Source organism: Panicum hallii, chromosome 9 (genome assembly GCF_002211085.1).
Source record: "Panicum hallii strain FIL2 chromosome 9, PHallii_v3.1, whole genome shotgun sequence".
NCBI lineage: Eukaryota > Viridiplantae > Streptophyta > Magnoliopsida > Poales > Poaceae > Panicum > Panicum hallii.
Genome location: NC_038050.1, coordinates 3,666,078 through 3,680,036, shown reverse-complemented (window position 1 = coordinate 3,680,036; position 13,959 = coordinate 3,666,078). Strand labels below are relative to the sequence as shown.

The following is a 13,959-nucleotide window of genomic DNA, read 5'->3' as shown; positions in this document are numbered from 1 at the left end:
GCATCATTTAAACATAATACTGTCATGAAATTGTCACAAGTATAAAACATTCTGCGTGCACTTATCGAGAAAACAATAAGTTACCTATATGGAGTGATCCATAAGGACACAACAGGGATTCTTAGACAAGTTACACTGAAGAACTCTTGCATGGTATATTTCTCAAAATGTGACGGATGATACTTAAACATTGGATCATGGTTTGCTTTTCCTCATAAGAAAAGTAATAATGCCGGTACATGAATAATCATGTCATAAGGCCAAAAAAATTTGTCATAGTATGGGCAAATTATATTATGCCAATCTGTCTTGTACAAAATCCCAATATTTTGAAGCTTTGTGCTACTGTCACACGTTGAATCTGAAAAGCATGACATCGCCTTCCTGCACAACATAATCCTTCCCTTCCAACCTCAACTGCAGTCACAGTGACAGATTAAACAAGGAATAAACATGTATTTAACTGCACGTTTCAAATCACTGAATGTAAAGTTGTAGCAACGCAGATTTGTTTACCAGCCCTTTCTCCCTTGCTGCTCCGAGAGAACCAGCTGCCACAAAATCATCGTAGGATACCTGAGGTTTGGAAAGTAATCATTGTAAAATGAGTAGTAATATTTAACTAATTTGCAGGTAACTATATACTCTCCAAAGAAAATGAAGTATCCATAATTGTGACAGATCATAACATGCAAACTGAAATCTGGACATTAAATTCTTATAACTTTGTGCACAACTTACAGTTTCAGCTCTGATAAATCCTTTCTGAAAGTCACTATGAATAACTCCAGCTGCTTGAGGCGCAGTCATGCCTACATGTAAGGTTACGTGCAGTTATAGTAATTCCTAGTTTCCTGCGATCCTTGCAATTATTACAATGAAAGAATTTTAAGGAAGAAGAATGAAACCTGAAAGAATAGTCCAAGCTTTCGTTTCCTGATAAAAGTATACGCAGTTAAAGGTTTGCATTAACAGTCGGGGGAATTGAACCTTTAACAAGACAAAAGATGCACCTTATCTCCGGTTGTGAAATAAGTTCGTAGTCCCAATAGGTCATATGTCGCTTTTACCAAATTGCCTAGTCCGCTTTCAGCAACACCAAGAGATTTTAGATATTCTACTCTCTCTTCCAAAGGTAGCTCAGCCAGTTCAGCTTCAACCTGTTATGCATTCTATGATAGAATAAATATAGATAGGCAACATCGTTTTGGGGGGGGGGGGGGGGGAGTAATCTCAAAGGCATTTCTTCAAAAGCTTCATGTAGTTTAGATGCATACAACAAACCTGAGCTGATATCGTAACCATGCCAGACTGCAAGTCTGATGCTGCTTTAGCCACCTCTTTGACATGAGGATTGCTATCAGGTTCAGCAAGATCTGATTCTGTGACATTAGCAACATAAATGACAGGTTTCATAGTCAGGAGACAAAGATGCTGTATAGCTTCTTTCTCATGGTCCGCCAAATCAACCGATCTTGCAGGCCTTCCATCCATAAGCGCCTCCTGTATTTTTTCCAGTCCTGTTTTCTCTGCTTGTTCCTAAATAGTGCAATCTGTTAGAACATAGATGAGAAGGTTAACAAAAATGAAATGATCTGTATGTCTTACCTTCACTTTTACTTGTGCATCTTTAGTTTTGCTCTTTTTAAGCTTATCTAACCTCTTCTCTATCTGCAGTTATTGCAAAAATGTTAGCAGTTGGTCAAGGTCATAGATAGCAATAGAAATATTGTGTCACCAAATTACCTGCTCAAGATCTGAAAATATCAGCTCTAGGTTGATGACATCAATGTCAGACCTGGGATCAACTTTGCCATTGACATGAACAATATCATCATCCTCAAAGCATCGCACAACCTGAGGGTCCAGTCATAATGAACAGATGACTAGTTATTCCTAATTTCCTAGAGCCTGAGAATTAATATCCTATAATGTTTTGCAATCTCCAGCAAACAAAAAAAATGACAATGGGCCCCAGCAGTGAGTGGCAGTGCTGGATAAGAAAGTGAATGCAATTTCAGTTCACATATCACCAGCAGAATGGCGCATGGTAATTAACAAACACTAGGTTTTGACAAATATATGAGAGCTTAACCATATGTAAGTACAACAAGTACTCACCTGAAGTATGGAATCTACTTCACGGATGTTTGAAAGAAATTGATTTCCTAGTCCCTGATGTCAATAACAAATTTAATGCCATCAAGTATAAACTAATCGGAAACCATATAAACTTTGGCCAGCGAAGTTGGAGCTGTCCTGCAGGTAAACTGAGGAGAATGACGAAACTAGTACCTCTCCTTTGCTTGCTCCTTTGACAAGACCTGCAATGTCCACAAGCTCTATGGATGTCGGGACTGTTTGTTGTGACTTGCTTAATTTTGAGAGCACCTGCAGGCGAGGATCAGGGATAGCTACCACACCAACGTTTGGGCTGATGGTGCAAAAGGGAAAGTTTGCAGCTTGTGCCTTCCCATTTTCGACCTAAAAACATTGAGAACAGAATTAGCATTTCATTATTACAAAGAATGACCTACCATGTCCATGTCAAATCCATTTCTCCATTTGAAACATCTTAATTCAAGAAGTCAAGAACCCAACTTGTGCAGCAGCAACAGAAGACAGAAACAACGTAGAAATCGGCGAAGCCTATTCACTCTTATACGTGCCATCCTGTTGACAACCATATCTATGTGGCAAAACGTCGAACACTTGGCGTCCACCGACATCCACCCAACATGCACGGCTACATTCCACCCTATACAAAGCCAGTGCACGAATCCAGAAGACCATATAGAGAGAAGAAGAAACCGATACCCAATTCTCTCCTCTCTAGCGATCTCTGGCTAATAAATGTTCTTGACAAACACGAATTCCTCCTCAGGAAGCATCGAAACAAGCAAGCTTAGTTACTCACAATGGCGTTGAAGAGGGTGGACTTGCCAACGTTGGGCAGTCCCACAATTCCTGCGCGGAGGCTCATGCTAATCCGTGCCGCGCGGCCGGACGAGAATTGCCGGGCGCGGCTGGCCCGGCTCCACTGCCAGTGCCGCAGTAGCGCCGACGAGCCGCACGGGGAGTGCAGGGTCGTCGTGGCGGGGGTCCGCGTGAGTCCCGCGAACGCGGAGCCGAGCGCGCGCGACGCCGTCGTCATGGGCGCGCCGGGGACGAGACGGAGGAGTGCGTGGGCGGCGCGGGAAGGCGGTGGGGGCGAACGGTTGTCGGAGACGAGAGCTGCGAGATGGATAGATGGGTGGCACGTGAGCGGCGCGTGAGGGGTTCAAACTCCAAAGGGCACGTGCGAGAACTGAAGCCGCGAGAGCTCGAATCAGACCGCACTCTTTGGTCAGTCAGTTCGCCGCCGGCCCGGCTCGGCTTCCCTCCTCGACGCGACGAGCCTCGTCGGCGTCGCCATGCGCCTTGTTCACCGCCGCCTCAAGCCTCCGCCGCGGCCATGCCGCTCCACTACCTTCTCCACCGCGAGGGCCGTCATGAATGCCCCCTCCGCGGACCGGTTGCTGGAGCTCCTGCGCGGCTGCGTCTCCGGGTCGCACCTCCCTCTGGGCCTCCAAATCCACGCGCGCGCCGTCGCGTCGGGCGCCCTCGCCTCCCACCCGGCGCTCCAGACCCGGCTCATCGGCATGTACGTCCTCGTGCGCCGGTTCCGCGACGCCGTCGCGGTGTTCTCTGCGCTCCCGCGGCGCGACGCCGCATCCGCGCTGCCCTGGAACTGGCTCATCCGTGGATTCACAGCGGACGGCCAGCACAGCCTCGCCGTTCTGTTCTACCTCAAGATGTGGAGCCACCCCGCCGCGCCGCGCCCGGACGGACACACTCTCCCCTACGTTGTCAAGTCCTGCGCCGCGCTCGGCGCGGTTGCCCTCGGCCGCCTCGTGCACCGCACGGCACGCGGGATCGGGCTCGGCCGCGACGTGTACGTTGGGAGCGCGCTCATCAAGATGTACGCAGACGCTGGCCTCCTCAGAGACGCGCGCGAGGTGTTCGACGGAATGGCGGAGCGGGACTGCGTCCTTTGGAACGTAATGATGGATGGGTGCATAAAGGCCGGAGACATTGATGGGGCAGTGAGTTTATTCCGGGACATGAGGGCGTCTGGTTGTGAGCCCAATTTCGCTACACTGGCATGCTTTCTGTCTTTGTGTGCTGTGGAGGCTGACTTGCTGTCTGGGGTGCAGCTTCACTCTCTGGCAGTGAAATGTGGTTTAGAGACAGAGGTGGCGGTGGCTAACACATTGCTGTCTATGTATGCCAAATGCCGGTGCTTGGATGATGCATGGAGATTGTTTGACCTGATTCCACGGGATGACTTGGTAACCTGGAACGGAATGATCTCAGGATGTGTTCAAAATGGGCTTCTTGATGAAGCATTGGGATTGTTCTGTGAGATGCAGAGGAGTGGTGTTCGACCAGATTCAGTTACGTTGGTCAGTTTGTTACCAGCTTTGGCTGACTTGAATGGTTTCATGCAGGGGAAGGAGATACATGGTTATATTGTCAGGAACTGCGTGCGCATGGATGTCTTTTTGGTGAGTGCTTTGGTAGACATCTATTTCAAGTGCAGGGATGTGAGGATGGCACGGAATGTTTATGATGTGGCTAGGGCCATCGATGTGGTTATTGGTAGTACAATGATATCAGGTTATGTTCTTAATGGGATGAGTGAAGAGGCACTGCAAATGTTCCGGTACTTGTTAGAACAGTGCATCAAACCAAATGCTATTACTGTAGCTAGCGTCTTGCCAGCATGTGCTAGCATGGCTGCTATGGCTCTTGGTCAGGAGATCCATGGTTATGTTCTAAGAAATGCATATGAAGGAAAATGTTATGTGGAGAGTGCACTAATGGACATGTATGCAAAATGTGGCAGACTTGACCTTAGCCATTATATCTTTTCCAAGATGTCTGTGAAGGATGAGGTTACATGGAACTCAATGATTTCAAGCTTTGCACAGAATGGAGAGCCAGAAGAAGCTCTTGACCTTTTCCGTCAAATGACTATGGAAGGAATAAAGTACAATAGTGTAACTATATCTTCTGCCCTATCAGCATGCGCGAGTTTACCAGCTATATATTATGGAAAAGAGATTCATGGTGTTATCATAAAGGGTCCTATAAGGGCAGACATATTTGCCGAGAGTGCCCTGATTGACATGTACGGTAAATGTGGGAACTTGGATTTGGCTCTTCGTGTTTTTGAATCCATGCCCGATAAGAATGAAGTGTCATGGAATAGTATAATTGCTGCCTATGGGGCTCATGGTCTTTTTAAAGAGTCAATGAGTTTATTGCATCCTATGCAAGAGGAAGGATTCAAGCCGGATCATGTAACATTCCTTGCTTTGATATCTGCCTGTGCTCACGCTGGGCAGGTTGAAGAAGGAGTTCGACTGTTTCAATGCATGACTAAGGAATATCAGATTGCACCACGAATGGAGCATTTTGCTTGCATGGTTGACCTATACAGTCGTTCTGGGAAGTTAGATAGAGCTATTAAATTTATTGCTGATATGCCTTTCAAGCCAGATGCTGGCATTTGGGGTGCCCTTCTCCATGCTTGCCGTGTGCATCGCAATGTTGAGCTTGCAGATATAGCTTCCCAAGAACTATTTAAGTTGGATCCTGGTAATTCTGGCTACTATGTCCTCATGTCCAATATCAATGCAGTTGCTGGGCGATGGGATGGTGTATCAAAAGTTAGAAGATTGATGAAGGATAATAAAGTCCAGAAGATACCTGGATACAGCTGGGTAGATGTTAATAACAGCAGCCATTTATTTGTTGCAGCAGATAAAAGCCACCCTGATTCTGAAGACATCTACATGTCCTTGAAGAGCCTTCTTCAAGAACTAAGAGAGGAAGGCTACATTCCAAGACCAGATCTATGTCACCCCATGCACCCAGATAATAGCACACAGGTCAGCATTGATAGTTCCGGAGTTTTTTTTATATGTTATGCACCTTCATTCTTTGTTTAACCTAATGAAAAAACTTATCTTGCATGATGTGCTACTATTTTGCCAGCTCCAAAATCCTATTCCTGCCTTGCTGCTTATCTCAAGCACAAACTTGAGCCATCGAGGATTATTTCATTATTCTAGCAAGTGAACAAAATGGCAGCATCTTATGTTTCCCCTTAAGTGATTATTACAGAAAATTAATAAAATGGCAGCATCTTACGTTTTTCCCTTCGAGTGGCATAAAACTAGCTCAAGGGGATGCCATTCTGGTAGATATAGTGCCTATCTGCTATTAGTATGCTTTTCTGACATTGAAGTAGAGCTACACCGTTTTGTAGGCATTAATCTATTCTGTTGTGCTGTTGTGTTATCTTGAATTGCAGGTTGTATTATACTTGCAAGATATATCCATGTATAACCTCAGTTTTCTCCATTGCAACTTGTTTATTCTTATGTAATTATTTTGTTGTAGGTTTTGACAATTTGATTCCCCTGTGGCACTGATGCTCTTCTATGGAAAATCAAGGAAGAACACATTGTCATACAGACAGCTGTCTGTTGAACAACAGTATATATTGCAGTTCGACATTTTCATGAGAAAAGTGGTGAGTATAAGTTGACTTTTTTGCAACTTTGGATGCTAAATAATTCATACTTAGACTTAATAAAAGGCGTTCCAGACCTCCTTTTTTTGGCAATTCATTCACGGCGTCTGAACTTTGCCAGTCTCATTTATGACATGGATATAACTAGAAATTATCAGCAATAAAATTTCCGTTCCTTTTTTCTTTCTTCTGTTCAAATGCTTCCACAGAAATTTAAATGGTTCCATGGCATGCTGACAGGCCCATGTTTTCCCTACATTCCTTTTGCACTGACATGGTGCCTGGATACCAGTGTGCAAGGTCATTTCATTCATGGGTGGTCAATGGTGAAATTTTTCTGTGCAAATTCTGCAGTTTAGCATGTATGCTTCTCTTTGGTGAACATACAGTACTTATTTTCTATTGCGCTTCTTGTTTTGCCAATCCTTTCTCGTTAACTGAAGCAACATACATCCTGTGGCCTGTAGGGATATATACCTGCTCTCAAGCATTAAAATTTAAAAGATGTGGAAAAGCAAAGGAAAATTTGAGGAAAGATGTTTGATATTAAGATTTTCATGGAGAAGGTTGACATGTTCAGATGTCTTCCTGTGAGGCTGTGATAATTGCCATCTACTGCTTCAGTTGCTACCTGCAAGCACTATGAAAGTTTAGGCACAAGTATGAAGGCATATGACGTACTCTTCAGCTTCTGCTGGCTATTTAATTTGCCAAATCATTTGAGCAAAGGTAAGCCTGCACTTTATTAACTATTGTAGTATATTGTTAGTTATTGTTGGGGTGCGCCTTAGGCCATCACCTAAGGCTAGGGAGCCCTTTGTGTATAAAAGAGGCTAAGTTAGGAGTCTTAAGGGCTTGTTTGTGAGGTCTAGAGACTTAGTTGCAGCGTCCAGTGACCTGTTTGTAAGTTCTAGGGACTTCTTTGTAAATCCTGAGGACCTACTTGTAATATTTGACCCCACCAATGAAATAAATATAAATAATCATCTCCTTCTCCCTTTAAATAGAGCTCTAGGGATTGGAGGAGGGAACTTTTGCCCATTTGCTCACTTGCTCACATAGCTTGCTCTCCCTTTTACTCTATCTCATCTCTCATCTGTTCGGGGTGCAACCCTAGTAGATATTTGCAATCTGATATCCAAAAGTACTTCAGAGTTCAGAGAAATGAAATTACTCCAACTACTTATATATTTGATATATGATATTAGCCGATGCTCTCATCCATAATGTGAATGAACCTAAACAATAGCAGTCTCACACACTCAAGTTGTGGATTGTTATTCACAGTACACATCATGGTCACTTTATACAACACAAACTGTCACGTTTCTTCAACTCTTGTGTTTTCCGCAAAGAGAGCATGCATCATATGTCATCATCCAAAACTTTCAGGCCATTTGCAATCCTTCCACTTCGTATTTGTGCAAGACTCTGAGGATTCCTTATCGCATCCAGCATCCTGTCCAAGAACTGAATGAACTGGCGGTCTTCGTGAGCAACCTGGGGGTCTGAAAACCTGTCGAGATGTGGCTCGTGGTCCTGCACCGTACATTGCAAACAGGGAGCGTCAGAGAACTTTTCATCAGAAACCATGGATATTTGGATAGGCACACATAGAATAGAACAGAAAAGATATCAACACACGCACAACTGATACAGCTAGCAGAAATTATCCGAACGCATTTCTCCTTCGAAGGTATGCACAACTATGAAGCTTGCCAACCGATGGTGAACCAGTTAATTCCAATATTTAGCTAGAGCTGGCTCCATGATTCTGGAATTGAACTTGGAAAGGCAGAAACAGGAACAAACCGTGATCCTGGCGTCCGTCTTTATTTGCCCATACGCGCTGCTGCTGCAGACCGACCGAACGCCCGCCGGTGGAGGAGGACGGCGGAGCCCCTCGCCGCCGCTGAAGCCGAGCAGCTGGCGCCGGCCATGGCCGCTGGACAGACGGCCAGCCGACTGGATCCTCCCAAGCAACAGCCGCGACGCCATGGTTTCCCGAAGCAAGAGGTCAGAGGGTCGCGTTGGTTTGGTTGATGATTCCCTCGCCTACCTTTCCCCTCCGCGCAAGTATGCAGGGCTGCTCAGCTGCAGCAGAGCGTGTTATACAGACGGGGACGCAGATGAATGATGATGACTTGAGGGAGTACGCACGCGAGGTGTGGCGTGGCGTGGCGTCGGTCGGACGGAACGAAGCCCCCACCCAGTCATGGAAAGCGTCGACGGCGTCGTTGCTTACTTGCTTTCGGTGGTGTTTGGACCGGACCGGCGGCGGCATAAGGAGTTGAATTTTGAGTCGGTTTGAAATTTTTTAATCGGCTGGGCACGCGTCGTACGAGTGACTTCTTCTAGAGGGTTCCTGCCTGACCGTGTCCGTTTCGTTTGCTCGTCCACGGTTCATCAAGTGATCGAGAAGATTCGTAGTTCACGATCTGGGTTTCCAGTCAGCTGTGGAGGAATGGTTTGAACTACCGAAACGTCCACGCGTTTTGGTTGGGAAGATCAGCCTCGAGTGCGGTATGGTCATGGTGTCATACTTGGTTTGCTGGCCAACTACTTTCCTAGACCTCGATTCTTTCTTTGTTTTTTGAAGAAATAGACGTCGATTCTGATCAAGCTGGAAGATGCCCTCACCTAACTCTGCCCTGCCCAACAATATATCATCACATGGTATACGGTGGACGGTTCGTTTCAAATCAAACAAAAAAATTGTATACGGTGAAAGGAGGGGTCTATTTTTAGGAACCATGGTAAAAATCTGTATATTTACCTGCAAAAGAAATATACGTATGTCTCAAAATTGTATTCGTTTTTCTATAAGATTCGATCAGTCGAAGAGCTAACCGTTCGAGTAGAGGAAATATTTAAAAGAGGTATCCGAGAAAGAATGCAACTCTCGCTTCCCGACAAGTCAAACAGTTTCATGTTTGACTAAATTTATACAAAATAGTATTAACATTTATGTTACAAAATAAGTATCATTAGATTAATTATGTAATATATTTGCATACTATATTTTTTTTAGATTGATATATTTTCATACTAAACAGGACAACACTGCATCTGATATATGGGCCTCGGGCCCCCAGGAAGCTAGCTGGGCTTGATCGGTCCGTAACTTTCTGGAGCCCACACTCGCACACCAAGTTTACACATGTTTGCCCCCCAAACTCCACGGAAAAAGAAAAACGTGCTTGCCATTCGTCAACTGCCTTGCAGAAGAGGGGCCTTCCTACTGCTCCTCCATGCGGCCCACGAGAGGATAAATGTGGCGCCGGGCAGGCTTTTGGTCGAACAGACCAGGCCAGGCTTTCCAAATTCCCTTGCCCATTCCAATATTGGGCCGAAGAGGGGCCTTCCTAGTTCGTGACGGCCCGAGCGCGTCGCTGACTGCGCGGTGCGCCAGTGCGTGCGCGTTCACCCCTCTTCCCATCTCTATTTTTCTCACCGTGCAGCTTCCTCAGACTCTCTACCCCCCTCCCCTCTCTTGTGGCCTTGCGGCGCCGACTGGGCGAGCGGCGACGCCCTTCGACGCGTCTTCGCCGGGCTCGTCGTCGCCGACGACCACCCACCAGGTATGCCCGCGCCCTCGTCTCTCTTCCCGCTGTGCGAAACTGGGCGCCCCGAACCCTGAAGTAAGCTATTCCTATTCGGATCTGACCCGGCGAACTGGGTCCGCCCCTGCTTGGGGGCGTCTGATTTGCTTGCAGCAGCTCGCAGGCAACTTCTTGAAGAGGAAGATTAGATTTTCCTTGGAATCAAACAAGTAGTTTTCCGTTTGCTAGTTCTCCCCTTGCCCAGTTAAGATCGAGTTTTTTTTTCTCTCTCGTGCTAGCGGTGTTTGTTTGGGTGGGGAGGGAGAGCCCCTTGCTTCGTGTGATGGGAAAGAGATTTTTTTTGATGAATTTTGGGGCAAGATTTTGCTCCGATTTGAGGGTTCACCCTCCTCCTCTTCCCAAAAGCCACCGGAACTTTGATCCAAATTCGCTCCATTCGCTTCAGTTTCTACTTGGACCTAACTACCTGTGTTCGCTTTCAGGATACGGATGGATCAGGAGGTGAAGGACTCAAGGCCCTCGAGGTCTCCCAGCGAGACAAACCTCTTCCTGCAATGGGGGAGCCGGAAGCGGCTGCGCTGTGTCAAGACGCGTGATGACGGCTCACCATCACCCTCGCCGTCTGAAGTTCTTAGGCGTGCTGTACCCCGTGCGAGTCGGCCTCTTCTCGGAGCTGACGTAGCACCATTTCGTTCGCCACGCCGCCCAAGCACCCTTCAACGCAGGTACATTCAGTTTATTCAGGCTTTGTTCATATTGCCTGCTGCAATACCAGCAAGTGCCCTAATGGAATGCTGAAAACGCCTTCTGTGAGCAGGAAATCGGATTCACAAGCGAACGAGTACAAGCAGTCAATGGCACTCTCCCCGGAGAAGGACCGGTATTACTCCACTAGGGGTTCACCATTCCCTTTTGAGGGGAATGGGTTTGATTTCGGTGGTTTAACAGAGGAGAAGGGAACCACTGCGTTGCCAAGATTCTTCATTGCATTGTCTAACAAGGAGAAGGAGGAGGATTTCATGGCAATGAAGGGCTGCAAGCTCCCACAGAGACCAAAGAAAAGACCCAAGCTGATGCAGAAGTGCTTGCTTGTAATGCTCGAGCTCAAAAACTTGATTGCAACTTCTTGTCATCGTTGTTGTTATGATCATGCTCTCTTTTTTTTTGACACTATTGTCTGTTTCATTTTGTGGTACAATCACAGATGGTGAGCCCAGGAGCTTGGTTGTCAGATCTTTCACATGAGAGATATGAAGTTCGAGAGAAGAAGAGTTCAAAAAAGGTAACATGGATATATCTAATTTTGTTTTTCTTCAAGAAGCACTTATTGCACTTCTCTGTTTCAAATTTAAATAGTTCATTCTGCTGAATGCCTGTTACTTACATGAGCAAAACATCCTGCAGAGGGCTAGAGGCTTGAAGGCTCTGAGCCTGGAGAGTGATTCAGAGTAAAGGCGGAGGAGGGTATGAATTTTTGGACATTGACTTTAGCTGGAGGAAGAAATTTCTAGTTAGGTGGCCATGCTGGTTCTTCAATTAGACAAACCTCAGAGGGGCTATCAATGGCTGTTCTGCTCTACCTGCCTTCCTGTTCTCCCCTGTTGTACCTCCATTCTCCTTTGGTTGAAGAAATTATCAAAAAGAGCTATGCATGTTAGCAGAAAAGCGTATATGAGCCCAGTTTCTGATAACAAGATGCAACTTGAGAATGGGCGTTGTCTGGAAACCCCAGGATGTTCGGTTGTTGTAAACATGTTGTGATACAGTACTATTGACCAGTTTGCTGGAGGATATAATATGGTGGGTTGGTGCTTGGTGGTCATTCAATAAAATCGATTTGTTGAATTTGCAGTGTGGACTACTGGACTTGCTCAGGTTGCAGCAGCGCTCAGGGTCAGGGATTCCTGAGCTCCTGAGGCTGGCGAAGATTCCTTGTTCTCATCCCAGCGAGGACCTTGTCATCGTCATATGCGTAGTATGAGTCGTTCAGTCGATGCTCCGTTGGTTGCTGCTCGGTTAAATAGTTCAAGCCACCATTCCTGCCAGTAAGCACATTCCATGTACTCTCTCAATTCAGTTATGATCGCTGTATTTCCAAAATTGAGAAATTCAATATTGATTGCTGAATTTAGTCTCCGCCTCAGGTTTCCGCAAAGAAGCCTGTTCCACTTCGTCGTCGCAGTAACTCCAGCGCGCCACGGGAGGACGGAGAGGCAACGGTTTTGCCTCCTGGAGATTAAAATCGGCTGCCCACATCCCTCCTGATCCTTTCACAAGTTCACATCCACCGGTGACGTGTCACCGGCGACTCGTCACTCCCACGCGCCGCCGCCGCTGCAACCTGCTCGCTAGCGCCTCACGCCGTTCCATCTCCAACGCCTCCTTCGCCTCTCCTCGGGTCACGCTGTCCCGTCGCCAGCGCCTCTCCTCGGCTCGCCGCACCCATCAGTAGCGCCTCGCCATGGAAAACTTGGAGGACAGCAAGCACCATGGCGTTGAAGGGGTCATCTACGAGTCCGACGAAGTTCATATTGTGCTCGATACCTTCGCCGGCGAGACACAGGTTTCTGATTCCCTCAGCGCCGCGGATGTCGAAACGGTTGCCGTAGCCGAGAGCGAGGTCGACGTCGCTCATGCCCTAATGCTTCTCGTCAAGACTGAAACGAACACGTTTCAAGCGGACAAGGAGACACGTTACGTGGCAAATTTGATGATTCCTCCGCTGGTTTCTTGCTTGTACATCATTCGAACCATGAACGGCACAACAAACGAACACCAATAACTTCATCAGTTCACACAAGTCATAATCGAGTTCATGTGCAGGCCCTTCCCACTCGCCAATTTCTTCCCAGTCTATGGGCACCATTGCTACTGAAGTTGGTCGAGGGTAGCAGTGGGTAGGAGAAAAGTTGCGGACTGCCTCACATACATGGCGATTTATATAGATGCATCGCTCAGTTTTGAATTTTGGATTGAAAACGGAAGCCCGGGCATTAGAGCGCGCCATTTTCATCAAGCGATGCCAAAAAAAAGCAGCGGAGGAAAGGAATTGGCGCCCGCCGAAAAGAAAAAAGAGGCGCGCAGAAAAAGAATTAGGCGCGGAAGAGAGAATCACGCACGGAGGAGAGAAAAACTCGTGGGAAACGAGGAGTCCGGCCGAAAAACGATTGCAGAAACGAGGAAAGGATGGTTAACGTGATTAATGAACTGATAAGCATACTTGCTGCCCTTGGTCATTGTGCCATGCGAAAATATTGCGATCCTAACTGAATGGAGGGAGTAATTCAATATGCAATAGATTAAGCTAGCAATGCGATGGGCCGGTCCAGGAACTGTTTGCAAGGCCCGATTAGTAGGCCCCGTGGGCTGCCAGCCTTCCAATTCTTCCGTGGGCTGTTGCCCTCTTCCGCGTTCATCACCGACTTCCGGCCCCTCTCTCGCTCGGATAAAATTCCCTCGATTACCAAAATGTCAGACCGTGCCTGAACTTTCACGGCATTTTTCAGTCGGTTCTTGTTCCGAAATGCACGGCGATCGAGACACCTGAATCCTAACCGGGTGTGCTTCCATATAATCCCCGCTCAGATCACGCCGCCCGATCTCGCCGCTTGAACCTAGCCGCACCCTTCACCGCCACCGCCAGCCATGGCCGCCGCCAACCCTCACCCCCTGCCTCTCTGGGTCGTCCTCGACGAGTACCTGGCAGTGAACCAGTCCGCCACCGTGCCGGAGCGCGAGTGGGCGGTCGTCGAGTGCGCGAGCAGGACGGCCTACTACGAGCTGGTCGTCATGGTGCAAAGGCGCGCGCCCTTG

At 47.2% G+C, this 13,959-nt stretch overlaps 4 protein-coding genes across 7 annotated transcripts; 2 read left to right on the top strand and 2 right to left on the bottom strand.

Annotated features, from left to right (window-relative positions):
- Positions 1 to 136: 136 nt before the first annotated feature.
- On the bottom strand, positions 137 to 3,261 carry LOC112874588 (ribosome-binding ATPase YchF). Its single transcript, XM_025937985.1, has 11 exons — positions 2,918 to 3,261; positions 2,296 to 2,484; positions 2,122 to 2,175; positions 1,747 to 1,857; positions 1,609 to 1,671; positions 1,285 to 1,539; positions 1,014 to 1,160; positions 909 to 936; positions 742 to 812; positions 517 to 576; positions 137 to 417 (listed from the first exon to the last, which is right to left on the bottom strand). The coding sequence occupies exons 1-11, from the start codon at positions 3,152 to 3,154 to the stop codon at positions 349 to 351; spliced, it is 1,284 nt and encodes a 427-aa protein (XP_025793770.1). The 5' UTR covers positions 3,155 to 3,261; the 3' UTR covers positions 137 to 348.
- On the top strand, positions 3,262 to 7,569 carry LOC112874586 (pentatricopeptide repeat-containing protein At4g21300). Of its 3 annotated transcripts, none has more exons than XM_025937983.1 (4): positions 3,262 to 5,936; positions 6,451 to 6,583; positions 6,876 to 6,945; positions 7,051 to 7,569. In XM_025937983.1, the coding sequence occupies exons 1-2, from the start codon at positions 3,414 to 3,416 to the stop codon at positions 6,463 to 6,465; spliced, it is 2,538 nt and encodes an 845-aa protein (XP_025793768.1). In that variant the 5' UTR covers positions 3,262 to 3,413; the 3' UTR covers positions 6,466 to 6,583; positions 6,876 to 6,945; positions 7,051 to 7,569. The 3 variants fall into 3 exon arrangements, with proteins under 3 accessions (XP_025793768.1, XP_025793767.1, XP_025793769.1); XM_025937982.1 differs by having other exon boundaries at positions 6,824 to 6,945; XM_025937984.1 differs by lacking the exon at positions 6,876 to 6,945.
- A 175-nt stretch (positions 7,570 to 7,744) lies between these two features.
- On the bottom strand, positions 7,745 to 8,826 carry LOC112874593. Its single transcript, XM_025937993.1, has 2 exons — positions 8,396 to 8,826; positions 7,745 to 8,122 (listed from the first exon to the last, which is right to left on the bottom strand). The coding sequence occupies exons 1-2, from the start codon at positions 8,579 to 8,581 to the stop codon at positions 7,949 to 7,951; spliced, it is 360 nt and encodes a 119-aa protein (XP_025793778.1). The 5' UTR covers positions 8,582 to 8,826; the 3' UTR covers positions 7,745 to 7,948.
- Positions 8,827 to 10,007: 1,181 nt separating this feature from the next.
- On the top strand, positions 10,008 to 11,997 carry LOC112874592. Of its 2 annotated transcripts, none has more exons than XM_025937991.1 (5): positions 10,008 to 10,164; positions 10,629 to 10,871; positions 10,964 to 11,237; positions 11,351 to 11,428; positions 11,548 to 11,997. In XM_025937991.1, exons 2-5 carry the CDS (start codon positions 10,636 to 10,638, stop codon positions 11,596 to 11,598), a joined length of 639 nt encoding a protein of 212 aa, XP_025793776.1. In that variant the 5' UTR covers positions 10,008 to 10,164; positions 10,629 to 10,635; the 3' UTR covers positions 11,599 to 11,997. The 2 variants fall into 2 exon arrangements, with proteins under 2 accessions (XP_025793776.1, XP_025793777.1); XM_025937992.1 differs by having other exon boundaries at positions 10,009 to 10,164; positions 11,551 to 11,997.
- The last annotated feature ends 1,962 nt before the right edge of the window (positions 11,998 to 13,959 follow it).

What these genes read in the sequence shown, in the direction of transcription:
- LOC112874588 (XM_025937985.1), bottom strand. Translation starts at nt 3,154, where the DNA reads ATGACGACGGCGTCGCGCGCGCTCGGCTCCGCGTTCGCGGGACTCACG. An exon ending in ATGCACAAGTAAAAGTGAAG is followed by an intron (nt 1,540 to 1,608) that starts GTAAGACATACA and finishes TGCACTATTTAG; the next exon opens with GAACAAGCAGAGAAAACAGG. An exon ending in GATTTATCAGAGCTGAAACT is followed by an intron (nt 577 to 741) that starts GTAAGTTGTGCA and finishes TCCAAACCTCAG; the next exon opens with GTATCCTACGATGATTTTGT.
- LOC112874586 (XM_025937984.1), top strand. Translation starts at nt 3,414, where the DNA reads ATGCGCCTTGTTCACCGCCGCCTCAAGCCTCCGCCGCGGCCATGCCGC.
- LOC112874593 (XM_025937993.1), bottom strand. Translation starts at nt 8,581, where the DNA reads ATGGCGTCGCGGCTGTTGCTTGGGAGGATCCAGTCGGCTGGCCGTCTG. An exon ending in AGACGGACGCCAGGATCACG is followed by an intron (nt 8,123 to 8,395) that starts GTTTGTTCCTGT and finishes TGTACGGTGCAG; the next exon opens with GACCACGAGCCACATCTCGA.
- LOC112874592 (XM_025937991.1), top strand. Translation starts at nt 10,636, where the DNA reads ATGGATCAGGAGGTGAAGGACTCAAGGCCCTCGAGGTCTCCCAGCGAG. An exon ending in CCAAGCACCCTTCAACGCAG is followed by an intron (nt 10,872 to 10,963) that starts GTACATTCAGTT and finishes TTCTGTGAGCAG; the next exon opens with GAAATCGGATTCACAAGCGA. An exon ending in TGATGCAGAAGTGCTTGCTT is followed by an intron (nt 11,238 to 11,350) that starts GTAATGCTCGAG and finishes GTACAATCACAG; the next exon opens with ATGGTGAGCCCAGGAGCTTG.